Genomic DNA, 27456 nt, shown 5'->3' on the forward strand with positions numbered 1-27456 from the left:
AGGGGCTGTTCTCCATGGAAACTGTTACTGACCCTTTCCCATAAAGCCCTTCCTGTTTCCTGTGCAGCCTTAAAGGGACACATTTTAAAAACGGATCAGAAGCTCTACAATAACATGATGCCTACAGGTCTGTTCGCTCTCCCTCCCCGCCCCCCCCCCGCTCCCAGATTTTTTGAGAGCGGGGGAGCAGGCTGCAAATTCGGGAGTCTCCCACCAGGGCGGGAGGGTTGGGAAGCCTACAGTAGCCCCACAATTCTCTCTCCCTCTCCCATTAAATTTCAGATTCATTCAGTAACCGCAGCAAGAATAGTATACACAGAATGGTGGGAAATGCAAAAGATACCTAAACAGGAGGACTTTGTTCAGAAACTCTTAGAGATGGCAGAAATGGACTTGTTTTCCATAAAACTAAGAGAAGGAAATATACACGACAGTAAGAAGACCTGGCAGCCACTGTATGATTGGTTGGATGTAGTATAAGTTTGGAATTTGAGGAAATTAAGTGGCAGTATATTTGTATATAAGAATATAGGATAAGGAGTTAGTACCACATACTGTACTGAATAAGGTGCAATTATAAGAAATGTGTATTTGCAAGCCAAAAGAAAGTGTTAAAAAGCGATGGAAGGATATAAGAGGCAAAACGGAAGACATAAATTGTAAATGATACTCAGATTATGAATTAATAGAATTAGAGATTTTGTAATAAGAAAGAAAATGTATACAAGAGACATTTGCTCTCCCCTTCCCACCCTAATTTCCCTATAGCCCCTTGTACTATTCTTTCCTGCCCCTTTTCCTGTATTTGAAACTTAATAAAACAAAATTCTGTCTCCCTCCCATGACATGCAATGCAAGAGAACATGTGATGTGGCACCACAGTGCTGTGCGTTCCCAAGCCTGCTGCAATTCATTGGCTTCTGCCTGCAGTCTCAAGAGAATGCAAAGAGAAATAAGGGCCCAGATTTAAACATTTTGTCCCAATAAACATTATGGAAATCAATACAGTGGCAATGTCTTGGTAGAGAGCGGTCAGCTCTGGGATGGAAGTTATTGGGATATTCTGGGGGCAGAGTCTGGGATATAATGCCATAGAGACCAATTTCCAAAGATGCTGTTTTCTCCAGGTGGACTGATCTCTGTCACATGGAGATCAGTTGGAATGGTGGGAGATCTGCTGCCACCACCTGGAGGTTGGCAACCCTATCTTGGTAGCAGCCATGCTTCCTGTCACCCAGAATCCTGCTCTGTATCACCCCATTTCATGCATTTGATCACCAACACAGATTTCCTCTGAAATATGTCTGTCTATGTCAATGGCTATCTAGTGGCAGGAGTCATTTCATGGAAAAAGATGCCAGAGCCCATAAGCACAGCTCATTTGCATAACTCATTTGCATCTGCCACACACCCCTGACATCCCTGGAAGGTAGACTAAATTATATCAGCTCAGCATCTACCTGAAAATGTTTTTTGAATTCTCTCTCTCTCTCTCGGCTTGACTTCGTGAACGAAGATTTAAGAAAGGTGCAGTAGTCCACGTCTGCTGCAGGCTCGCTGGTGGCTGACAAGACCAATGCGGGACAGGCAGGTCCGGCCACAGTGGCTGCAGGGAAAAGTCTGATTTGGGGTTGGTGCTGTAGCAGTACGATTCTTCCTCAATCTCCTTTTGTCCTCAAGACCAGCTATGCGTGCGTTCTCAAAGGAAGAGACAGCCTGGTGGATGGTGTGCCTCCATGCTTTGCAATCTGAGGCTAGGTCAGACCACTGGTGATGGTTAATGCAACAGGTACCAAGGGATTTCTTCAAGGAGTCCTTGTACCTCTTCTTTGGTGCCCCTCTATTTCGATGGCCGGTGGAAAGTTCGCCATACAGGGCAATCTTGGGAAGGCGGTGGTTGCTGGGACGCCGGCAGTGAGTCCTCCAGGTGGTAGATGATACATTAACGAGCTCTGTCTGCCCGGGCTTGATGTTAGAGTTTTCCTTCTCTTGGCTGGCGAGGTTGGTGAGCCCAGCCTGCCCATCCGGTTATACTGCCGGACATACAGTCGCACCATGACGTGGCAAACTCGGTGAAAACAGGGGGGACGAGTGAGAAGGTGTTGCCACGGATGCAGTAATGTAGGAGAGGCCATTGCAGTGACCATCTGCCAGGCATAGCCAGACAGTGACCACGCAGCGTTCACTACACCAGGAAAGGAGAGGCGATGTATTGCGCGTGCACTTTCCCTGGGTGGGCAGGACACCCGGAGGGAATTATGGTCATAATAAAACCCTACTCCCATCATACTTTTCAAATTACTTTCTCCTACGTGGCCACAGTGGCATGATGAAGATTTCCATCTGTCTGCTTTATATGTTTTGGTTATTTCCCCATTTTTTGTGGGGAAAAATATTAGAACGTTGTCAAATCTTAGAGTTCAACAAAATTCTCACAGTGGGTTTGAACAATGGAAGCCAAAAGCAAATATATGTGTGTGTGTGTGTTTGTGTGTATAGGTGCTTAAGAAAGAAAAAGCACAGCCAAATTTAGAGGTTCGGGAACTCTGTTCCCGTGAGTTCCTGCCCAAAATGAGGCCTGTCTAGAGGTATTTTATCATTGAATATTTTTTTAGACTGTATCCCTGAGCTCATGGCAAAAAGATTCTACGCTGGCCAACACACTATTCCATCACAGCTCAGAAACACCTGTTTCCGCATGACAGAGATGTTGTCCAGTCCCTTCTTCATTGTTCCCTTTCTCCTTTCTCCTCAGACTCGGGATGCCAACCACCTGGGGAATGGTGCCGAGGCTCAGCGGAAGTCCAGGAAGGCGCGGATCTTCGCCCACTCTGCGCTTGGCGTGGGGATTGTGTTGATTATTTTAATCGTGGTTCTGAATGTGCTGGCCTATGGGTCTAAGTAGCTCTGAGGACGTACACAAAATACTTGCCCACTAAATTACCTCCTCTTTGTCTTCTTTTTAATTCAAAGTTTGCTTTTTTAAAAAGTTGTGAACTTTTAAAAATAAGTCTTATTCAAGTTGTGAGCCTACACTGATGCTAAATGAAGAGACTGCATGCAGTTAAGGAGGTATCAGGATTGAAGTGTCAATATACAATTTATTGGCAGTGTAACATGTAAGATTCTTTCGAGTCCAGGCTAACCCACTTTCCTTCGATCTTAGCTGCCAAGCAGAGTCAGCTCTGGTTAGTATTTGGATGGGTGACCACCCAAATACTTTTTCTATCAAAAAAGCCCAGTAGGAACTCATTTGCATAATAGGGTACATCCCCTGACATCAACTTTGTTTCAAACAGGGCTTTTTTTGCTTAAAAAAGCCAAGCAGGGACTCATTTGCATATTAGGCCACACCCCTTGACACCAAGCCAGCTGGAACTGCAGTCCTGTGTGTTCCTGCTAAAAAAAAAAGCCTTGGGGACCACCAATAGGGTTGTCAGTCTTCAAGTGGGCCCTGGAGATCTCTCACTGTTACAGTTGATTTCCAGATGACAGAGATCAGTCCCAATAAAGAAAACGGCTGCTTTGGAAGGTGGAGTCTATGGCATTATACCCCACTGAGGCCCCACCTCTCCCCAGGCTCCACCCCAAATCTCCAGGTATTTCCCTGCCTAGAGCTGGCAACCCTAGTGAGGAAGTCGAGAACTGCTACATGAAGGCAAATAATGGTGAAGCCTCTCTGTTCATCTCTTGGCTTGAAACATCCATGAAGGGTTGCCATCAGGGAGTCATTTCGTGGATAAAGAAGTCCCGGAGCTCATTAGCACAACTCATTTGCATATGCCACACACCCCGGACATCACCGGAAGGTGTACTAAATTATATTATCTTAGCTTTTACCTTAAAATGCTTCTTGAGTTATTGTCATAATCAGGGCTTTTTTTGTCGCAGGAACTCATTTATATATTAGGCCACACCCCCCGATGTAGCCAATCCTCCTGGAGCTTACAGTAGGCCCTGTACTAAGAGCCCTGAAAGCTCATGGAGGATTGGCTACATCAGAGGGTGTGGTCTAATATGCAAAGGAGTTCCTGCTACCAAAAAAGCCTTGGTTATAATAAAACCTTATCCCTGTCATACTTTTTAAATGACTTTCTCCTATGTGGCCATAGTGGCATGATGAAAATTTCCATCTGTCTGCTTTATATGTTTTGATTATTTTCCCATTTTCGTGGAGGAAAATACTAGACACTTTGGAGCCCTGAAAGAAGTATTTTTTTTTTTTTGGGGGGGGGGTGCGGTATGAAAGAAAGAACACAAAGTTTAGAGCTTCTGGAACTCTGCTCCAGTGAGCTCCTGCCCAAAATGAGGCCTGGTTGCCATAAGTTGGCTAAGACTTTTTTTTTAAATTAAAGAGTTTTATTGAGTTTTCAAATGCACAACATAGACAAATATAACGGTAACAGCATAAAACTAAGATTATATGATAACACAACTAAGTAGATTGACATAACATGGGTTTAATAGCCTAGGTGATCTTAAAAGATAGGGGTGATAGAGAGCATAACTATCACTTCATAACTTAATTATCATTCCAAAAAGAAGCAAAAGAAGTTGGCTGTGACATGTAGGCACTTTTTAGCACAAACACACACACACACACACACACACACACACACACACCCCTTAAGGTTTTCACCAGAGTGTTTTGTGGCCTCACAGGTCGGTAAAATGAGTACCCAGCATGCTGGGGGGAAAGTGTAGATGACTGGGGAAGGCAATGGCAAACAACCCCATAAAAACATTGTGAAAGCAACGTCATCCCAGAGTCGGAAACGAATGGTGCTTGCACAGGGGACTACCTTTACCTTTTTAGTACATGATTTGAGCATTGCAATGTGGTTTATGAACTTGTGACCACTGGTTGTTATGAAAGAGGAAAACCACTTTTCTTTTTTAAAACTTGTAATCAAGCCACTAGAAGATCTGAAATGTAAAAGAACAAAGAAATAATAAAATAAACAGAGACTGATGGTCAAGTTTCTATATGAAAAGTAAGCCTCTGTATACCTTATCAATTTTTGTACTTTGAATTAATAGTATAAATAACCTCATGCAGGCTTGCTTTCTGATATAACCGAGGATTGCTGTCTGATATAAGCGAGAGGCTTCAACAAAAGCTATTGTCATTAAATGTCTTTGAAATGCCACTTGAACTTTTGTCTGCCCTAATTATTTAAGCACAACAAATGTGTGTTACTGAGATATGTGGGGTGCAGTAAGCATGGGATCCACAAAGCTCAAGGAAGAATGTGTCCTACACAGAGCTTTATTTCTAGAAAAAGCCCAGCAGGGACTTATTTGCATATTAGGCCACACAACCCTGATGTCACCATTGTTTCACATAGGGCTTTTTGTAGAAAAAAACCCAGAAGGAACTCCTTTGCATATAAGGCCACACCCCCTGACACCAAGCCAGCCAGGACTGCGTTCCTGCGTGTTCTTGCTCAAAAAAAGTCCTGGTCCTACAGAAGTCTGCCTGTCTGTTAAGGTCACCTAAGAAAGACCCTCAGAATGGATGGGTAATGGCATAGGATAGCAGCCCAATCTTGTAAGGTCTTAGAAACTGTAAAGTACTGGGGTCGACGCAGTAAGAGACCAGAGGCGGAGAGTGATTTCAGCAAGCTTTACTACAAGAACACCTACACAGACTGAGCTCTATTCAAACCTCCCGCTCCTTTATACAATTCTTGTCCCCTTCTGATTGGACCTTAACTATGTACATGGATTGGCTATTTACAGAGGCCTAAGGGCCTATCAGGGTACAGTATGAGCCTAGCTGTTGATTGGCTACTTATGTTTCAATCCTTCCCCTGATTGGGCACGCTTAGGCCTTCTCTGGAACCCTGGTGTGGAGTACAAGCTTGGCTTGTTCAGCTTCCCTCCAAAAGTAACAGTTCCCTCCAAAAGTAACAGTTCTCCATTTGAACCTAGGACACAACACCCCTCCCCCCATAGTTCCAGCTATCAGGTGACATAGTCCTGGAGATATGCCGGAGGGCGGCGGTCTCGTGTCGAGTGTCGGAGCTCCGAGGGGACTGGGCGTTCCGACTCGGTTGGTGGTTCCGCGGCTGCAGAGCTGGAGACATCTGGGACGGTGGCCCCGGGAGACCTGGGTTCAGCTGCGCGGTCGGGGGTCTCCTCCTGCTGGGCCGAAGCGGGCTCTACGGAACCCTGTTCTGTGTCAGGCTCACGGGGACTTACGTTGTCCGGATCTGGAGCCTCTGATCTTGGCTCCCCGGCAGGCAGGCGACCACGGAGTTGGTCGATGTGTCACCTCAGAAGATGTCCACTCTCCAAGGTCACTGCATAGGAGACCGGTCCGGTGACGTGGTCCACCTTTCCAGGGAGCCAGGCGGGGCCAGTGGTGGCATAGTTCCGTGCCCACACTGTCTCACCTGGGTAGAACCCTCTGGGGGCTTTAAGGTGTTCCGGCGCCGGTCGCCTGTCTGGGGCTCGGTCAGGGTGCAGCTTGTCCAGCAGGGTGGTGATGCGGCGGCCCATGAGGAGTTCGGCTGGACTGCGACCTGTGGAGGCGGTGGGTGTGGTCCGGTAGGCCATTAGGAAACACGCCAAGTCTTTTGGCCAGTCTGAGGGGCCCAGACGGTTCAAGGCCTCCTTTGCCGTGCGCACCATCCGCTCTGCCTGGCCGTTGGTGGCTGGATGAAACGGGGCAGAGCGAATGTGCCTGATGAGGTTCCTGGCTAAGAAGTCCTGGAACACTGCGGACATGAATGCTGTGCCGTTGTCGGTGACGATGGTCTCCGGCAACCTGTGGGTTGCAAAGATGGCCCTCAGAGCCGTGATGGTCGCCTGCGATGATGGCGAGGGCACCTGGACCACCTCCAACCACTTGGAGTATGAATCCACTAGTATGAGTAGAGTCCGCCCATGGAAGGGGCCAGCAAAGTCCATATGCAGTCTTGACCAGGGGGTTTTGGTGGATTCCCATGGTTGCACTGGGCCACGTGGGGGGTCAGGCCTTGACACCTGGCATGTCGGGCACCTTTTAACCCAAGCCTCAATTTCTGCATCGAGGCCGGGCCACCAGACATAGCTCTGTGCGAGAGCCTTCATGCGGACTATGCCCGGGTGTGCCTCGTGCAGGGCTCTAAGCACTTGGTCTTGCAAGGGTTTGGGGATGACGACTCTGTTGCCCCATAGTAGGCAGCCTTTGTGGGTGGATAGTTCGTCTTTCCGGGCTGCAAACGGAGTAAATTCCAGCCCAGTTGAGCCCTTGGGCCACCCCCTCCCCACCCAGTCCAAGACACGGGAGAGGACTGGATCACGAGCGGAGCGGGCAGCAACGTCGCGGGCGAGCAAAGCATGTCCATCAGTAGGATCTGATGAGCCGGGGCTGGATCGGGATCCACATCAGGCAAGGGCAAGCGGCTCAGGGCGTCAGCATGGCCCATTGCCTTGCCCGGGCGATGCACTAGGGTGTAAGTGTAGCCGGCTAGAAAAATGGACCAACGGAGGACCCGTGGGGACAACACCTGAGGGGTCTGCCGGTCTGATGCAAAGAGGCCCAAGAGGGGTTTGTGGTCCGTATAGAGGGTAAAGGGCCGGCCGTAGATGTAATCATGAAATTTTTTGACGCCGGCCACGACTGCCAACCCTTCTTTGTCGATTTGGGCGTAGTTCCGTTCCGCCGACGAGAGGGTCCGCGAGTAGTACGCGATAGGGACTTCGGTCCCATCAGGGAGTTGGTGGCCCAGAACTGCCCCCACGCCATAAGGGGATGCGTCGCATGCAAGGACCAAGGGTAGGGTCTCGTCGAAATGGGCAAGGACGGAGTTGGACATCAGGAGGCCCTTGATATCCTGGAAGGCTTTAGCGTGCTGGCGGCCCCACGCCCAGGGTCGGTTCTTGTCTAGAAGCCGGTGCAGGGGTTCGGCCACCGCTGCCTTGTGGGGGAGAAAAGCATGATAAAATTTTAGGAGGCCGAGGAAGGCCTGGAGTTCTTGCTTGTTGGTGGGCGCTGGAGCATCTCTGATGGCACGCAGCTTGGCGTCGGAGGGGTGGACCCCCTGGGCATCGATGGAGAACCCCAGGAATTCCACCCGATCCATGCCCAGGAGGCACTTCTCCGGTTTGACCTTGAGGCCGGCTGTTTCAAAACGTTGTAGGACTCGTCTAAGGCGGGTGGCGAATTCTTCAGGCGAGGCTGCCGCGATCAGCACATCATCGAAGAATGGAGTGACTCCGGGAAGTCCTTTTAAAAGAGAGTCCATGAGTTCCTGGAACAACCCCGGAGCCACACTCACGCCAAATTGCAACAGCTTTACTCTAAAGGCCCCCCGGTGGGTCACAATTGTTTGGGCGTTGGCCGTGGCCTCATCCACCAGCAGTTGTTGGTAAGCTTGGGCCAAGTCCAACTTGCCAAAAATTTTTGCGCCGGCTAGGGTGGCTAAAACGTGGCTGACGATGGGCACAGGGTATGCGTGGGCCTGAAGAGCCTTGTTGAGGGTGCACTTATAGTCTGCACAAATCCGCACTTCCCCACTGGGCTTGACTGGAGTCACGATGGGAGTTTCCCAGGTTGCGTGGGTGACAGGCTCTAGTATTCCCTGTGCAATCAGTTTATCCAGTTCCTCCTCAATTTTAGGCTTGAGCGCGAATGGAACTCGCCGCGCTTTAAGCCTAATAGGCCGCACTGTGGGGTCGAGGTGTAGTGTAACCGGGGGACCCGTGTAGCAGCCCAAGGTGCCATCGAAAATGGCCGGGAACTCTTCGCAAACCTTGTTAAAGTCCACTCCGTCAGTCTTATTGACCCCCCTGATCTCTATTCCCAGGGGCTTGAACCAGTCGAGACCCAAAAGGTTTGTAAGGTGGTTCTTGACCACTAGCACTTGTAGCTGGCCCTTGAACCCCTTGTATTGGACTGGGACCGGGCCCACTCCCAAGATAGGCACCTTATTCTTCTGGAAGTCCACTAAGGTAAACCCCGGGTCCCTGAGACGAGGCCTCAGCCTGGTGGGGATTTTAAAAAATGTCTCTGCCGCTATAATAGATGATGCTGACCCAGAGTCCACCTCCATTTGGCAGGGCACCCCCCCGATCCCTACATTGACCCGGATTTTGGAGGGCCTGACTGGCGAGGGTAGGTACTGTGCCGGGTATGGGTGGGCGTGGAGAGCGTCGGTCTCGAAGTCTGGCTGGCCTTCGGAGTGCGCAGATCTTTGCGGGACGCGTGCTCAGGATGTGGATCTGCAGGCACAGGCGATGTGGCCTTCCTTGTTGCAGAGTCGACAGGTGGCATTCCGGAATCGGCAGGTCTTTCGCTCGTGCTGGCCCCCGCAGCTTGCACATGCAGGTGGTGTCTTGTGTCTCATGCCCTGTGGGGCATGGGTGGTCTTCCTTCCTGCTGAACGATAGCCGGTTTGTAGAGCTTTGTCCTCGTCTGAGTCCTCTGTAGATGGTTCAGTGTTGATCTGGTGTGCCGCAGCCTGTCTTGTCAGCCGTGGCTCTGCTGATCTGCCCTTCTCCCAGCTGGTGGCCACATCGATTGCCTTTGTTAGGTCGCACTCGGAGAGGGACAGGAGTTTCTGTACTAGTTTTTCGTCCCACAAGCCCCATACAAACTGGTCGAGAAGAGCTTCGTTGAGGTCTGCGAAACTGCATCGGCTTGCCACCCGGCACAGGCTTGTCAAGAACGCCATTGTGGTTTCGCCTGCCTTCTGTGTCCTTTGTCGGAAGTCCCAGTGCCGGGTGAGCTTGGTTGGCTGGGGCTGGAAATACTTCTCCAGAGCGCTGATGATGTCGTCCACCGGCGTCTCTGAGAGCTTCCTGGGTTGGAGAAGAGCCCTGGCTAAGTCCACGGTCTCCGTGCCACACGTACTGATAAGCAGAGCTCTCTGCATGGTAGTCTCTGTAATCTTCCGGAAGGTCAGGTATGACTGGAAGCCTTCGACCAATGAGTCCCACAGCTCGGGGCGATCGATGCTAAAGGGCTGTAGGAGGTTGGCTGGAGCCTCCATTCTTGGCAGCGTGTCTGGGCGGCTTGCGAGCTGGGGTGTGCGCAGAGCGGAGGTGCGGACCCAGATGGCTTGGATTTAGCCACCTTTCCGTGTTCCTGGTTCTGTTGCTGGTTCTTACTGGCATCCCATCCTCGTCGCCAGTGTAAAGTACTGGGGTCGACGCAGTAAGAGACCAGAGGCGGAGAGGGATTTCAGCAAGCTTTACTACAGGAACACCAACACAGACTGAGCTCTATTCAAACCTCCCGCTCCTTTATTCAATTCTTGCCCCCTTCTGATTGGACCTTAACTATGTACCTATCAGGGTACATAGGGCCTATCAGGGTACAGAGCCTAGCTGTTGATTGGCTACTTATGTTTCAATCCTTCCCCTGATTGGGCACGCTTAGGCCTTCTCTGGAACCCTGGTGTGGAGTACAAGCTTGGCTTGTTCAGCTTCCCTCCAAAAGTAACAGTTCCCTCCAAAAGTAACAGTTCTCCATTTGAACCTAGGACACAACAGAAACTAAGCTGGGCTGGTTCTTGGAAGGGGAACATCCAAAGAAGACTCTGCAGAGGAAGGCAATGGCAAACCAATTGTGCTCTTCATTTGCTTTGAAAAGCCTTTGTTGGGTTCACCATAAATTGGTTGCTCGTTGATGGCATGTACATACATAAGAACGGCCCTCAGCTGAGAAGGAACACAACTGGTTGACCATATAACAGTGCCTGGTATTGATTAAAATATCTATCTCTTGACTTTCCTTGTGACTCAAGAAGGCTTGAAAGTTTCAAACATACAAAACACAATAGGCTCCCCCTCTCCCTTATGCTGAGTGACCAAATGGATCCCTCTAGCTCAGAGAGTGCCTTTCCAGGATCTTGGAAAGTAAAACCTTTTGCTATTGGAGACCCTTTTAAGTGGAGAGATGTCAGAGACTGCGCATGGGACTTTCTACCTGCAAAACAGATCCATCACCAATAAATTGGAGCAATGGGGCTGTGGTTTAGTGGTACAGCATCCCCCTGACATGCAGAAAGTCCCAGGTTCAATCCCTGGCATCTCCAGGAAAAGTATGTGGCACACTAATAATGTATCAGAAATACAGCGTTTCACAGGAGTCTGTTTTTGATGTTATTATGGCATGACTCCAGGTGATTCTCTCTTTTTTAATTTTAAAATTCTTTATTAAATAATTACGCATTGCATCTTTACATACCCCAGAATACATTTATCTTCAGACTAACAATACTTCCCCTCCTTATCTATTTGTCTTGTAGATAATTGTTTTGTCTTTTATCTCTTCATCTGCACAGCAATAACTAGGGTTCCCAAGTCCAACCCCAGAAATATCTGGGGACTTTGGGGGTGGAGCCAGGAGACACTGGGGTGGAGCTAGGGGGGAGGGGGGGGGAACGGCCCTTAATTTGCGTATTAACCTTTTACGTTACCAGTTCTCAACGTCCGTGGGATCCGAGGCAACTTTCAGCAAGCCCTTTTCCCCTAAAGCGGCGCTGCAGCTTCAAAAACCCGCCCCAAAGCCCACTTTCACTTTTCCTCCAGCCCCGAAGAACTACAACTCCCAACAGCCCGCACGTCGAAAGTGCCCATAGGAAAAAGTAGGTGTTCCTTCCCTGCGCTTCCTGCCCGGGCAAATCTCTTTTTGCTAGTTCGCGCCCTGGTTGGAACTTTGGAGTTTCTTTCGCTTAGCGGGCGATCTCTTGCTGGAAAGCCTTTCCCAAAGGAGAGAAGGAACGGCTGCCTCCCGGTGTGAATGCAAGTGGGATTTCTCTTTTGGGCCGGGAAATGGAAGGGGCGGCGGCTTGCAAAGACCCCCTCGTGAGTTGCCCCATTTGTTCCTGCGAGCTCCCGGCCCCGAGCATTAACTTGCATCTGGACAGATGTTTGCAGGGGAAAGGGGGTGGCGAGAAAAGTGGGGGAAACAGCGGCTATCCGACGGGCCCGCAGTAGCCCTGCAAGAAGAAAATGCGCCTTTCCGCATCCCCGGAGGGCAGCAACCGAGAGGACGAGCCGGTCAAGAGTCTCAGCCCCCCGCCGCTGTTTTCCCTCTTCCAGAAGGGCAGAGGCTTCAGAGCAAGAGCGCCTCCTGCTGCTGCTGCCGCCTCTCCAGCCCGGGCTCAGGGGGAAGAGAAGCCGTCGGGGGAGGAGGAGCCTGGCATCAGCCCTAATGCCTGGGAACCTGAACTGAGCGGCGAGCCTCCCCGGCAGCCCCCGACGCCGCCAGCAGCAGCAGGAGGACACCGCTTCTCCCCCCGCTTCCGTTTTTTGGGGGAGCGGGGGAAGAGGCTCGGAAATCTGGGGTCCCCCGCTAGAGCGGGAGGGTTGGGACCCCTAGCAATAACATGAGCCTTTTATTATTACGAACAGGGCTTTTTTTGAGCAGGAACGCACAGGAACAGCATTCCGGCTGGCTTGGTGTCCAGGGGTGTGGCCTAATATACAACTGAGTTCCTGCTGGGCTTTTTCTACAAAAAAAGCCGCTTATGAACATGACAGAATGTTAGGAAGGGCGACTATCTGTAATTACGCTCTTCCAGCCATTCAGTACTCCTGTCTCCATACAATAAGCGCATTGCACTTTTATAACCCCAAGAACACAGGCAGGGATGCAATCCACTGCATAGCGCTGTGTGCTGCCCATTTTGGAATGCGTTTTATTTGTAAGCGAAGCGGATTTTCCCACATTCGGGAGGGAACCTGAATACTTTTCAGCTGGGCTTTGTAGAAAAAGTCCAGTAGGAACTTATTTGCATATTAGGCCATATCCCCTGATGTCACCACTGTTTCACAAAACTTTTTTTTAGAAAAGGCCCAGCAGGAACATATTTGCATATTAGGCCACACCCCCTGACATCAAGCCAGCCGGAACTGCGTTTCGGCGCGTTCCTGCTAACCCCTCTCTTTATTTTCAGCTTTCTCTTATATCATTTGTTTTGGTTGTGCGTGTGTTTGTGTGTGTGTGTGAGAGCGAAAGGAGGGACAAGAACTATAGTTCCCAGAAGACAGTAAGACAGAAAAGGGGCGGAGCGGTAGCATGGGTTGGGGAAGTCGATTTAAATGCGGCGCGGGGCTGGTTTTCAGTTTCGCTTCTCCCGTGATAGCTTTTGCTGGCTGCGCGGCCGCTTCGTGGAAAAAGAAGAAGCCCCCCCCCCCCTGCTGGATAGCGAGTCTTCCTGGAGAGAAGGGAGGTGGCATCCCGAAGTGTGGGAAGAAGCATGTTCTCCATCTTGAGCGTGTGAGCATGCCAAGGAGGTAGGGAGTCCCTGCTTAGTGCACAACCGATTCGCGAAATTTCTGAACATTTCACAAGCAGCCCACTACTCACTAGCGGTAGAACTGCAGGCTGTGGCAATGATTCTTGCATGCATGCATCGCCTTCCTTTTTTGCATTGCCCTCTACTTTCTTTGCATTGCGGAATGTGTGTGCCTTAGGAAAAGTTTTTGTTTGCGTTTGTTCTCCGATCGGGGGTGGGGATTGTGCCCGGCGGTTTCTTTCGGGTGCGACCCTCTGGCCCAGCTCCTGCCGCCTGCTTTTCATATAGAGAGCCCCGTGGCTCAGAGTGGTAAGCTGCAGTAAAAAGCTCACGACCTGAGTTCGATCCCGGCGAAAGCTGGGTTCAGATAGCTGGCTCGAGGTTGACTCAGCCTTCCATCCTTCCGAGGTCGGTAAAATGAGTACCCAGCTTGCTGGGGGGAAAGTGTAGATGACTGGGGAAGGCAAAGGCAAACCACACCGTAAAAAAGAGTCTGCCATAAAAACTTTGTGAAAGCAACGTCACCCCAGAGTCGGAAATGACTGGTGCGTGCAAAGGGGACTGCCTTTACCTTTTAAGCTGCAGTACTGCAGTCTGAGCTCTTTGCTCGCGACTTGAGTTCAATCCCGGTGGAAGCTGGGTTCAGATAGCTGGCTCATGGTTGACTCAGCCTTCCATCCTTCCAAAGTCAGTAAAATGAGTACCCAGCTTGCTGGGGGTAAAGTGTAAATGACTGGGGAAGGCAATGGCAAACCACCACGTAAAAATCTGCCATGAAAACATGAAAGCAATGGCAATGACTGGTGCTTGTACAGGGGATTACCTTTACCTTTTAAAGCTTTCGTATGCATGCATACTTCGTCAGACAATGCAATGGGTACAGTGAGCAGAACTACTTGTAGCTGGAAAAGGGGGCAGTGGTTAAGAAGCACTTTGGATTCTAAGTTAGTACCACTTTGCATGCTTAACCACTGCCCACCAGCTGTAATAGCTCCACTCACTGTACCCCATTCCATTGTCTGAAGAAGTATGCATGCATACAAAAGTTTACATTCTGAATAAAACTTTGCTGCTCTTAAAGATGCTGCTGGACTCCTACTTTGTTCTATTGCTTCATACCGACACGGCTGCCCACCTGGATCTGTGTCAGGGAAAGTAGTTATGTCTTTCCAAATGGCAGGCTTCTGTGTAAGCAAGATAAAAGCTCATGTAGTGGGAAACAGGTAAGAGCAGAGATGTCAAACATAAAGCCCGGGGCCTGGAACCAGCCTTTCCAGGGCTCTTATGCTGCCCACAAGTAACCAATGCAAGGGAGGGAGCAGCGAACCGCTTCGGGGGAGGGGATGAGTGGGCAGAGCCACTCCGATTGTGGCTTCAGCATGGCGGAACAGCCGCATCTGCAGCAGTCAGGCAGCTTGAGAACATCTGTCCATTGCTGTACTGCTAGCTCTCCTGTCTGCTTGTATGGGTTTTCTTTTCATCCCTCTCCCATCCCGTGGGGCCTTGCAGTGAGGATACACCAACTCAGAGCCTACCAGCTGGTGTCCTTTATACAGTTTATATCTCTGGTACCCAATGTCAAGTCTCCAAATTCAATAATGAGTCATCGTTGAAACAAAGTAGCTAGTTTATTGATAAGGATATACTTGGCTAAGTTCAAATTGAAAGACTAAAGATCATAGAGTACAATGCCGTCATATAAGGTACACTTCAAAGGGATTCTTAAGGGAGGGGCACTATGCAGGGCACATTCACACATTGATGTTACAATTTCATTCTCAGGCCAGCTTTGGCCTTGAGCGTCTCTGGCTCCAACCTCCCCGGATGCCCAGCCCGAGAAGGCACAGATAATGTCTTCACATATTCCCATTTCAAAGCAAGACTACATAACAAAGGAAAGGAAGGGGGGTAGGGAGAGGTTTAGCTAGCAGCATAGGCCTTACCCAGAAGGCTCTTTGCTTGAACCAAAGTTAAGTACAGGCTTGACCAAGGTTTTACAGAGACTTGACACCCAACATTTTAGGACTTTGAATAGCTCAACTGGGATACCATCATCTCTGCTCGCTTTGTTGTTAGTAATGCTTTCTAAGGCCCATTTAACTTCACACTCTAGGATGGTTGGCTCAAGATCAGTGATTTCACTGTTGTGGTTGTCAAGGACGTTGAGATCCTTCTTGTATAATTCTTCTGTGCAGCGGTCATTTTGTAGAAAAATAGGTGGTGGAGCTCATCCAGGGATTGTTATGCAGCTGCACATACTATTCAATGGACAAGGAGGTGGAACTCTCAGAAAGGTTCAGGAGCTGTGCTCCTGTGAGCTCCCACAGAATCCGAGGCCTGCTTCTGTGTATTCTTGCCACCTCTTCCTAATCTCTTCTGCTTCTGTTAGGTCCCTACTGTTTTTATCCTTTATCATGGCCATCTTTGCACAAAACGACATTTATGGCACACACGGCCAGGCCTGACGAAGTGACATTTATGTCAGATCCGGCCTTCATCATAAATGAGTTTGACACCTCTGGGTTAGGGTGACCCACAGCAAGAATGCAAAAAGCAAAAATTCCGTTCTCTGGCAGGAGGGCAATTTCATCCTTCTTCACAGAACTCTCATGCCTTTTGTCAGTTTGTTGGTGGGACTCATTGCATGATGCCTTGCCCAGCCACTTACCAATTCTTCCTTATTGCAGGCACAGGCAGGTTACTCCTTCCAATCTCCAGGGAGCTACAGAAGAAGGTAGCAGGCAGAGGAGCAGAGCAGATCGAAGAAGACCAACCTGCAGCCAGGAGAAGGTGACAGAGCATTCAGCAGGGAGTAACAGGAAGAAGGAGAACTGTATTGAAGTCGCGACTCAAGCAAAGAAAAGGGAGGACAGTGAGAACATTTGGAGAACGGAAAATCCCCTTAGAGACCTGAGAAGGAGACCTTTTCACAATGGAGAACCCAAACTACCAAGAAAGTGCACCTTCTGCCCTGGACCCACCACCGTACTTTGAAAAAGAGCCCTACGACCAGCAGCCACCATCTGCTTATGTTCCTGCAAACCCTGCCATGCCAACTCAGTACCAGCCTTATTATGCCCCGTATGGTGCAGTGCCCAGCCTAGGGCCTGTTGTCCAACCTGTGCACCACACTGTCTTTGTTGTCCCTGTACAACCCTCCATCGTACCGGATTATCAGGGGTATTCCATCTTCACCTTGTTTTGTTGCCTGCCTCTGGGAATTGCAGCCCTAGTTTACTCCATACGGGTGAGTCTTTCCTTGGTCAGCTACAGGAGGTGGGGATGGGGGAACTGTCACCATCTGATCAAAAGGAGGGAAATCGCAAGGGTCCACTCTGAATGTTCTGGTTGGGCTTGTGAAGGCCTTCAATGCTTTTGGTTTTCAGTATCTCATGGAGAGTCTCATGGCATAGTAGTCTGGATTGAAACCTCAGCTTTTCTATAGAAAACACGAAGGTTCTTTCTTTCATATGTGGTGGACTTGTGAAAAAGCGAAAGAGTTTTGGAAGATGATTCAACAAGAAATCTCCAAAATTTTGGGTTATGATTTTAAGAAAACTGCAGAGACTTTTTTGCTTGGATTACAATTAGAAAAATTTCCAAAGGAAGACAGGACTTTAATTTGGTATTTGCTCTCAGCTGCTAGGACTTTGTATGTGCAGCTGTGGAAACAGGGAAAAATACCAGAGAAATGGGATTGGATTGTGAAAGTTTTATCGTGGAGTGAGATGGACAAATTAACTAAAACTTTAAGAGACTATGATTTAGATATATTCAAAAAGGAGTGGAAGAAATTCAAAGGATATATGGAGAAAGAGTGGAATGTAAAAAGACATTGGACAATTTTTTAGTATTAATGAGAAAAGAAAAGGATTGAACTTTGATTGGCTAGTGGTACCTTATAATTGAATTTAAATTTATAACTTCAGGGAAGTCAAATATTGGTGGGAGGGGGGTTGAAATATCATATGGGTTAGTATAGAAAAAGAGACAATTAAATATTGTAACCATATGTTATTAATAAATTGTTAAAACAAAAAAAAAAGAAACCTCAGCTTTTCTAACCAGGATAGGGGCATCTTCTTCTGGGGCTCATAGAATTGGACCCCCTGGTCCAATCATTTTGAAACTTGGAGGGTGTTTTGAGGAGAGGCATTGGATGCTATGCTGCAAATTTGGTGCTTTTACCCCAAAAAACTGGCTCCCCCCAGATACCCGCAGATCAGTTCTCCAATTATGCCGTATGGGAATTGGTCTCCATAGGGAATAATGGAATGCCCAGCAGACATTTCCACCACCCCCCACCCACTCCTGCTTTCTGATGACCCTGAAGTGGGGACAGGGCTGCCAAACGGGGGGAATCCCCTGCCCCCACCTGGGGATTGGCAACCCTATATTCACCTGACATGGCTTCCCTCCAAAATGACCTTCTTGGAATATGTCTGCGTATGTAAACTGTGATCTAGCATTATTTCATTACTGAATAGTTTCCTGAACTGTATCCTTGAATCCATAGGGAAAAGATTCTTTGTCAGCCAATGCAGTTGTCCACCGCAGCTCAGAAACACCTGTTTCCACATGCTGGAGATGCTGTTTGGTCCCTTATTCATTCTTTCTTTTCTCCTCAGACTCGGGATGCCAACCGAATGGGGAACAGCATCGAGGCTCAGCGGAACTCCAGGAAGGCACAGATCATGGCCCACTTTGCCCTCGGCATGGGGATCGTTAGCATTGCTATTGTTTGTATATATTTACTTTAGAAAGCAAAGTGTAATTGTCACGGGCATCCTCTCTTTTTTTTGTGGTTAAATAAAATGTGTCTTTAACTTCCTTGTTTTCGCTCCCTCACTCTGGGTATGTAATGTTGCCACCAAGAATTTAATCCCAGTTTTTGTTGCTTGACCTTTCCTACGGTATTGTGCCAAATGAACACCCTTTTGTTGGATTATGTGGACAAAAAAAGCTTTAGTTTATTTAATGTAAACATGGAGTCATAGGTCATTAAAAGACAAGAGTCTCATTTCTTATATTTTAATCACAGGAGGCTCTGTATTTATATAAACAAAATAAAGATTTTTTTTTTACAAGAAGCATATTGGTTTCAGGATGTTTAGCAACTTATCTCTTCAGTAAATAAAACAGGGGATGTTAATGACCTCTGAATAAATTGTCGGATTCTTTTCTCTTTTGAATCACTCCTCTTATTCGAATCCTTTCTTTTCAGAATGTACCTTTTCCAAGCTTTAATATATTTTGCTCAGTTAAATAGTTCCCTTTTTTAAAAACGCAGGTTTCTGTCAGCATCTTTCTCTTGCCCTCATAATACTTTGCCAATATTAGGATTTCCTAGTCTCTAATACGTCCTCTATAACCATTACGATCGAATCCTAATGCTTTTTGCAGCACTTTGCTGGATTCTTATCCGAAGACTGCTGTTTCACTTCTGTTGATTGAACTTTACAGAAAGTCAGCTCTCTCAGACTCTGCTGTTTTTGTAATAAAACCAATTAAAAACACAGCTGAAAATGGCATCCGGGATCCCCAACACGATCCATGTGGGTGCCACAGTGCCCAGACACCTTTCTTAGTGTTCACCAAGTGGTTTTAGGAAATGGATGGGGCCAGGCAGGGCTTTTGCTCAGCAAGGCTTCTGATTGGTTTTTGGAGATTTGATTGGCTGCATAGATTTGTTTTTTTAAAAAAATGTTGTTTTGGAAGCAGCTGCCACAAAAGAACAGGGTTCTTCACTGTATGACCCAAAGTAAGCTGTGGTAGCCATTTTGTGGCTGGCTCTGCCTCCTAAGGTAGCTATTTTATGGCTATGCTCACCATTCTGTGTCAGAATTCCAAAAGTGATCACAGGCTCAAAACTTCTGGAGACCTGGTGATACATCGACAAATCAAAACGGCAACTTAAAACAACCGGCAGGACAGGAAGGATCATTGAGGAAATGCCAACTAAAACAGAAGAATCTTTACCACTGGTGGAAGGCAAAGACTGAGGGGATGGATGAAGCTCCTTGTTGAGGTACTGGATGGAATGGTTATGGAGTATTTAGCAGCATTATAGTGTTTGTAATCAGGTCTCATTCTGGGCAGGAGCCCACAGGAGTGGAGCTCTGGAAGCTCTTAAATTTTATTGTGCTCTTTCTTACCTTCCCCCTCTCCCCCCAAATACTTGCTTCTGGGCTCCATTGTTCAACCCCCCTGTGAGAATTTTGCTGAACAAACTTTCTAATGTTCCCCCCCCACACAAAAAAAGGAAAAATAACCAAAACACATAAAGCAGACAGATGGAAATCTTCATCCTGCCATGGTAGCCATATAGGAGAGAGTAATTTTAAAAGTACGATGGGAGTAAGGTTTCATGATGACAATTAAAATCCAAGAAGCATTTGAAGGTAGATGCTGAGCTGATATAATTTAGTACACCTTCTGGTGATGTCAGGGGTCTGTGGCATATGCAAATATGTTGTGTTAATGAGTTCCGGCACCTCTTTTTCTAAGAAATGACCCATTTGTAATGTGTGTATGAGCTTGAATGCAGCATATTGTTTAATGTTATATCCTTCCTCAGTTCTCTAGAAGTTTCCCAGTGTGGATCTGGCAGCCCTACCCCCAGTCCACAGCCAGTAGCCATGGGAGTAGGTAGTCCATAAAGTACTGCTCCCAAATTGTATAAGGCTTTAAAGGTCAAACACAGCTCCTCGAATTGGGTATGGAAACAAACTGGGAGCCAATGTAGATGGGCCAAGACTGGAGTGATACAGTCCCTATGAACCAAATATGGGGCCCATGACCACTCAACTCATGATGCTGGAAACCCGTGGCTTTGCCTCCAGATATGTCATATAACTGCATACAGCAGGTGAAATGGATTGGGTCCATGGCACTGCTATCACCAGGCAATGGGATTAATCACTTGAAATGAAACAGCTTTGCAAGCTGATTGCTGGTCAGGAGTTGTGAAAGGAAGAAATGTAGCGGCAAGGCAAGATGTTGGCAGCCAGTTTTCCAGTAGACAGGTGCTTAGGAAATTATAGACCTCCATGATGGATGGTGTGGTGGACTGGGCATGCTCGTTTCTAGTAATGAACGAGCCCTGTCTAAAAATTGAGTCTAATGATTTGATTTTAATAATAAAATTGAATTTAATAAATAAATAGAAAGCTCTCCTGAAAAAAAAAATAGCCACAATTAGCAAGCAAGGCTGGCCGTGACTCCTCTACTTGTGTGTGTCTGAATCCAAATCCTAGATACCCAGAAGTTGATGGACAACAATAATGCCTATGTATTCTTGACAGAACACCAAAGCTGCAGAAGTGTCTTCAAAGTATGATGTCAGTTTTAAGGAACTCAGTGGTATTTTGGGGTCCTCTCCTACCCACAGGGGTTGCCTGCAGGGTGTAGTCCCTCAGGCTCACGGTGCACTAAGTCAGGGCTTTAGAGCCCTCTGAGGAAGTATCCACTCAGAGTCACAGTCACCCACACTTAACCTGTGAGGAAAGTGAGAGGAGGAGGATTGGTACGGTGGCAGAACACTCTGGCCTGCAAGCCCTTTTCCACCTTGCCCTACAAGATTTCCCCAACACCTGGAGAGGCTTCTCTCTCTGTCCAGTGTCCCTCAACCACCACTTGACCTTTGTAAGGATTGTCTGCTGGGAGGGTCAAGGCCCCCAGATTTCCTCCCAACTCTTGAGGCCTTGCTTCTGGGTCTCCCACTTCCCAGCACCTGGTCATGATGGGACAGTTTATTGCCTTGTGTGCTCCTTCTAGAGGAATAGCCACCTGCCAACTAACTGCCTCCCCCTGGCACTCCTTTTAAAACAGCGTATTCAAGATCAATGTGCCCTCTAAGCTGCAGAGTCTTGTGAGCAAAAATCCTACTTTGTGAATTACTGGTATTAAAGTTGTGAGCTACTGCATAAATTATTGTGCTCTGGGGACATTTTTCCCAAGCTAAGACAAAAACGTGTGAGCTGGAGGCTAAAAATCTGTGAGCTAGCTCACGCTAACTCAGCTTAAAGGGAACACTTCAAGATGGTGGAGGTCTATGTGGCACAGAGAACGACTATGAGCACCAAAAGTTATGAAATATCTGTTAAAAATAAAATGTTCACAAGCAGACTTTTTGCACAGCACCAGATTGAGCAAGGGATTCAAAAGAAATGGATAAAACACAATTTCTCTGTCTATACATGCCCTATCTATCAGATGTTAGAATATAGGACAGGCTCTTTAGCTCAGGAAGTTACAGGATGACCATTACCTCGAAGTTTCTTCCAGCTGTCTTAACAAACACATGGTCAATGGCCTCCTCCTCATCCAGACTTCAGTTAAGAGCTCTGCCTGCTCTTAAACCATAGAGTTTTCCCAGAAACGCCTAGAGCGGCCACATGAGATATCGCACCAGTGACATAGGGGGAGGTTTCCCCCGCCGGCCCAATGTGGGCTGGCAGGTTGGGAGCCTCCCTGGCAGGGGAATCCCCGCCTGGACTGAGGGCTTAGCAGCCCTAGTTTGCTCCTATGGACCTAGCACCTAAAGACACCTTCCTGCTTGCTGTCCTTTATCATCTCTCCCTCCACTGAATGACCATGTCAGATTGGGTTGGCAAAGCTTTTCCCGAAGTTTCCAGTAATTTCATTCCTGAATTCTCTTTAGTATTTAATTCCTCCAAATCTCTGTTCCTTGATTTGAGAACTGGTCCATCCAATTGTTTCTAGGTAGACCTATCAGCATTTGTACAAAAATTGGCTGAAGTAAGTAAGTTTGAAAAGCAACTGAATTGACTTTCCCCTTTTCTGCCTGTTCTCTGCCCAGAGAGAGGGGAAAAAACTTAAAACTCAGAGTGAAGATTTTGCTCATTTAAAAACCTTCCAAGAAAAAAAAATGCATTTCTTCACACAGCTAGAATGTGAGTCCATTGGTATCTTGGAGACTGGAGTGATTTCAGATGCCAGATGACAATAGCAGTCATTGGTACTGAGACAGGAAACCTAGGTCTTAGTTCAGTCCAGGAGGATGCATTGCCTTGAGCTTCATTATCAGTTGCAATTCAGCAGTCTCTCTAATATCCCTTTGAAATTCCGTTGTAAGAGAAATGCTATCCTTAGGTCAGCAACTGAATATCCTGGAAAGTTAAAATGTCCCCCCACTGTTTTTTTTAATGTGGTTTCTAATGCCAGACTTACATTGTTCATTTATTCTCTGCATTCTTCTGAACTGAATCCTCATTGCCCAATTTGAGACCCAGGTTCCTGTCTCAATGCCAACACTGGTATCTCCACACCTATCAGTCCTCTGCATATAATACCTAATCCAATCAAGCCTGCTGTCGTCATTCACCTGCTATTGCTATTTGGCATCTGAAATCACCTTTATAAAGTTTTTATTTCCAGTATCTCATGTCATATTTTATGGCATGCATGGTCGAGCCTGGCAAAGTGATATTTATGCCAGATCGGACCCTCTTAACAAATGAATTTGACATCCCGTAGCAAGAAGGCAAAAAGCAGAACTTCCGTTCTCTGGCAGGAGGTCAATTTTGTCCTTTTTTATAGAACTCTCACACCTTGTGTCAATCTTTCAGGGTGATTGAGGCAGGGTGGGGGCACAATGCCTCTCCCAGCCACTTCCTTATTGCAGGTCCGGGGAGATTGCTCCATCCAGTCTCCACAGGGCTACATAAGAAGGTAGCAGGCAGAGAAGCAGAGCAGATTGAAGAAGACCAACCTGCAGCCAGGAGAAGACAATAGAACACTTGGCAGGGAGTAACAGGAAGAAGACGAGGAGTAGGGGAGAACTGTACTGAAGTCGCAACTCGAGCAGAGAAAGGACTACTCAGGGAGGACAGCACGTACATTTCGAGGAGACTCCCCTTGCAGAGCTGAGAGGAGACCTTTTAGCTATGGACCACCCGAAATACCAAGAAGGTGCACCTTCTGTCCAGGACCCGCCATCCTACTCTGAAAAGCAGCCCTATAATCAGCAAATGCCACCTGCATATGGGCCAGCAAACCCTGCCATACCACCTCAGAACCAGCCTTATTACGCCCCTTATGGTGCGTTGCCTGGCCAAGGGCTTGTCATCCAACCCGCAGCGCTCATCCCTGTGCAACCCACCCACGAACCGACTTACCTGGGATATTCCATCTTCACCTTGATCTGTTGCTGCCTGCCTCTGGGAATTGCAGCCCTGGTTTTCTCCGTACGGGTGAGTCTTTCCTCGGTCAGCTACAGGTGGTGGGGATGGGGGAGCTGTCACTATCTGACCAAAAAGAAGGGGAACCCCAAGGATCCACTCTGAATGTTCTGGTTGGGCTTGTGAAGGCCTTTCATGCTTTTGGTGATGGAGAATTTCATCGCACAGTAGTCTGGATTAAAGTCTCAGCTTTTCTAACCAGGTTCTGCTTCATGTCTGGTTCTTCGTTGTGGAGGCAAGATTGGCCTCTGCTAAATGTAGGTTCTTTTGGGTTAGGAGTGAAGAGTTTGATGTTTTTGACTTACAGAATTCTTGTTGGCAAATTTTCCTTTGGCCACACCCCTGCTTGTTTTCCTTTCAACTGTGCGTTTGGTGGCGGGAGGTGGTGGTGGTGGCCACAAGCATAGCCACCTTCAAGAGTAGCCCCACAAATCGGAAAGGAAGAGGCAGGATAGGTGAGCAGAGGATAAGAAAGGATGGAGAGCAGGCAGGACGGGCAGGAGGACGAAGGGAATCGATGCGAAGGAGGTGGGGTGGCTGAGCGGGGGACGAGAAGGGACGGGGAGGAGGTAAGCTAAGGAGGAGGGGAACGGGCAGGCGGGCTGAGGAAGAGGCAAACTAGCAATTTGTCTAGGGCATGGGGAGGGGGGAGGGCTGAATTTTGTGCCCCCACCCTGCCAGTGCCCTAGGCAATCACCTAGTTTGCCTAGTGAAAGGGCCGGCCGTGCTCCTGGGATTACAACTGATCATCAGGGGACAGAAATCAGTTCACCCAAGAAAGTGGCCATGTTGAAAGGTGGACTGTATGGCATTGTACCCCACTGAAGTCTTCCCCTTCCTCAAACCCTGTCCTGCTCAGGCTCCATCCCTGAAATCTCCAGATATTTCCCAACCTGGTTGAAGGCTGGTAGAGTTGTATTGGAGCCCAGCTAGAGACTCTGCCACTGAATGTCTACTTTCAATGTGTGTTCTGTTTGGCTATTTGAGTGACGTGGAATCATTTGCAAATTGAAGGAAATATGGCCCACTCAATAGCAATGTAGACCACCACAGCTTGTGTCCTCTTGGTAATTGGGTTGCTGGGGACATCCTATCACACAATAGTTTTACCATTTCTTTGATCTAGTGAATGTAAGTTTCCAGCAGGCAGGACATTAGAGTTCAGGGCTTTTTTTTGTAGCAGGAACTCCTTTGCATATTAGGCCACACACCCCTGATGTAGCCAATCGTCTTGGAGCTTACAGTAGCCGTGTACTAAGAGCCCTGTAAGCTCTTGGAAGATTGGCTACATCAGAGGTGTGTGGCTTAATATGTAAAGGAGTTCCTGCTACAAAAAAAGCCCTGGATTTCACTGCATTGATCCCCAACAGAGTGCTCATTGGCTCCATCTTACTGGTACCCCTTTGCTTCTTCCCATAACCTCAAAGTCAATCCTGGCCTTCCCCCACAGCTGAGAAGGAGAAACCTTGTCTGTGAGAAGCACCAATGAAAAATAGCCACCTCCATTGTAAGGGCTGTGGCTCAGTGGCAGAGCATCTGCTTGGCATTCAGAAGGTCCCTGGTTCAATCCTCGGCATCTCCAGTTAAAAGGACCAGGTAGAAGATGATGAGACGATCCCAGCCTGGGACCCTGAAGAACAGCTGCCAGTCTGAGCAGACAGTACTGACTTTGATGGGGCAAGGGTCTGATTCAATATAAGGCAGCTTCATGTGTTCTACTTTGGGACAAGGTCCCTTCCCTGTCTATAAAATTCCTGAAATGCTCACAAGCTCTATAAGATTAGGGACCAATGTTCCCTCTAAACTGAGTTAGTGTGAGCTAGCTCACAATTTTTTAGCTTCCAGCTCACAGATTTTTGTCTCAGCTCAGGAAAAATGGCTCTAGAGCTAATTAATTTATGCAGTAGCTCACAACTTTAATGCTAGTAGCTCATAACTTTAATGTTAGTAGCTCACAAAATAGAATTTTTGCTCACAAGACACCACAGCTTAGAGGGAACATTGTTAGGGACCCCTGCTGTATCGGACAAAGAGAACCTTGACCTTCCAAAGCTCAGACCTTGAGGATCTAACTTGAAACAGGATTTAGCTCTGATGTGGCTCAAGGTACCATTGGCTCAAGAGATTATATGTCCTTAGATAAAATGCTGTGAGATTACTTTAGTGCTATAATGGAAGAGGTTGTTTGATACTGATTAACTGTGAAGCTGTATGGATTGTGGTTCATGGATAATTTTATTTGAAGAAAAATGGAGTAGTGCTTTCCATTGCTTGAATATTCGTCGAAACAGGAGCTTACAAATCGATTCTCTGTACTTTGGCGCTCTACATTCTTTCATCATTGCACTCTTCGAGAGTTGTGTCATGTTTCTACGTATTTGTGTAGTCTCACCTATATTTGAATTGTGATTATAGTCTTAGTAATTGTGGGTCGCTATAACCACTTGTGGTTGTGTATTCATTTAGCCTCCAGGAAGGGGCTGGGAGGCTTTTAAACAAAGGCTAGACAGCCATCTGACAGCAAAGCTGACTGTGCATTTAGACAGATCATGGGCAGGAAGGGTTGCATCAGTGCTTAGTTTTGGTGGCCCTTTCTTACACACCCAGGGAAATATTCACTGCTTTGAGGTCAGTCAGCAATTGTACAATAGAGTTTCCCCTTCAAAATAGCTAGAGCATCAGGGGAAACCATAGAGTTTCCCCGGAAATGCCTAGAGTGGCCGCCACATGATGTCGCCGGTGTGGTGATATCACTTCTGGGTGACATCATCACGCTGGCAATGTGGGGGGAGGTTCTCCACGCTGGCACAATGTGGGCTGGTGAGTTGGGAACCTCCTGGGCGAGGGAACCCTAATTATGCAAGATTAGATGACCCTGGAGGCCCATTCCAACACTATGACTCTGTGATTACACAGGAGGTAGGAAGCAGCTCATGTTGAGAAAATGACCATTTTGGAAGGTGGATGCTATGGCATTATACCCCATTGAAGTCCCTCCCCAGTTTGGTGTAGTGGTTAAGGTCACAAGCTGTGGGGGTCAGTTGCCACTTGGTCTGCATCTCTACTAGGTCACATTTCCTCCAATTTGCAAATGATTCCAAGTCACCAATAGCCAGTTTGGCGTAGTGGTTAAGTGTGCGGACTCTTATTTGGGAGAACCGGCTTTGATTCTCCACTCCTTCACTTACAGCCGCTGGAATGGCCTTAGCTCTCACAGAGTTGTCCTTGAAAGGGCAGCTTCTGAGAGAGTTCTCTCAGCCCCACCCACGTCACAAGGTGTCACGTTCTCAGGGTGCAGGCAGGCAGGAGTCCAAAGTCAGTCCAAGGTCAAAGTCCAGGATGTCAAGCAGGAGTCAAGTCACCAATGCCGAATCACAAACCGGAATCAGAAGTCAATGTCCAAAAGCCAAAAGGTCAGGGTGCCAAGGAAATCAAGCAGGTCAGGATCAGGAATCAGGAAGGAGCGTGGATGCAAGCCAGAGAATAGACTTGTTGCTTCCACATTTACCAGGTCCTGGGTGAGAGCTATATGGGAGTCTCAATCAGCCTGCTTCCTGGGTGGCGGTGACTCTGCTAGAACTCAGGGCTGAGAGATCTGAAGCATCGGTGTGCCTCATGTCTTCACTCTGAAAGTTCTTTCCTTGAGATGGGAGGAGGAGAGCTTGGAGGAGACTAATTGTCAGCAGCTGACACTGGTGCCTGGAGAGTGATTGATGGGCCAGCTGCTGTTTGTTCAGCTGAGGAACTGGCTGGCAACTCTTCCAGGTCTGTTAACCCTTCCAGCTCCTCCTCGTCAGGGCTCATGACACTATTTCCCCCCTTGCAGGACTCCCCCCCCCACAGACGGGCCAGGCCGGTCAGGTTAGGCCATGTGGAACTGCTGCACGAGTCAGGGGCGTGTAGGTTGTCTGCGGGTTCCCATGAACTGTCCTTGGGGTCATAGCCTTCCCAGTCCACAAGGTATTGGAGGTCCCCGCGGTGGATTCGGGAGTCCAGGAGCTGGTGGACCTTGTATTCCT

At 48.0% G+C, this 27456-nt stretch overlaps 1 protein-coding gene across 1 annotated transcript in view; it reads left to right on the forward strand.

Moving 5' to 3' along the window:
• LOC132585779 (transmembrane protein 91-like) overlaps positions 1–22834 on the forward strand; it is a 48520-nt gene extending 25686 nt beyond the window's left edge. Inside the window, exons 3-4 of the mRNA XM_060257665.1 lie at positions 17864–17959; positions 22826–22834. Of these exons, the coding sequence (XP_060113648.1) occupies positions 17864–17959; positions 22826–22834 (105 nt within the window). The remainder of the gene's footprint in view (positions 1–17863; positions 17960–22825) is intronic.
• The last annotated feature ends 4622 nt before the right edge of the window (positions 22835–27456 follow it).

This window comes from Heteronotia binoei, chromosome 17, assembly GCF_032191835.1.
Source record: "Heteronotia binoei isolate CCM8104 ecotype False Entrance Well chromosome 17, APGP_CSIRO_Hbin_v1, whole genome shotgun sequence".
NCBI lineage: Eukaryota > Metazoa > Chordata > Lepidosauria > Squamata > Gekkonidae > Heteronotia > Heteronotia binoei.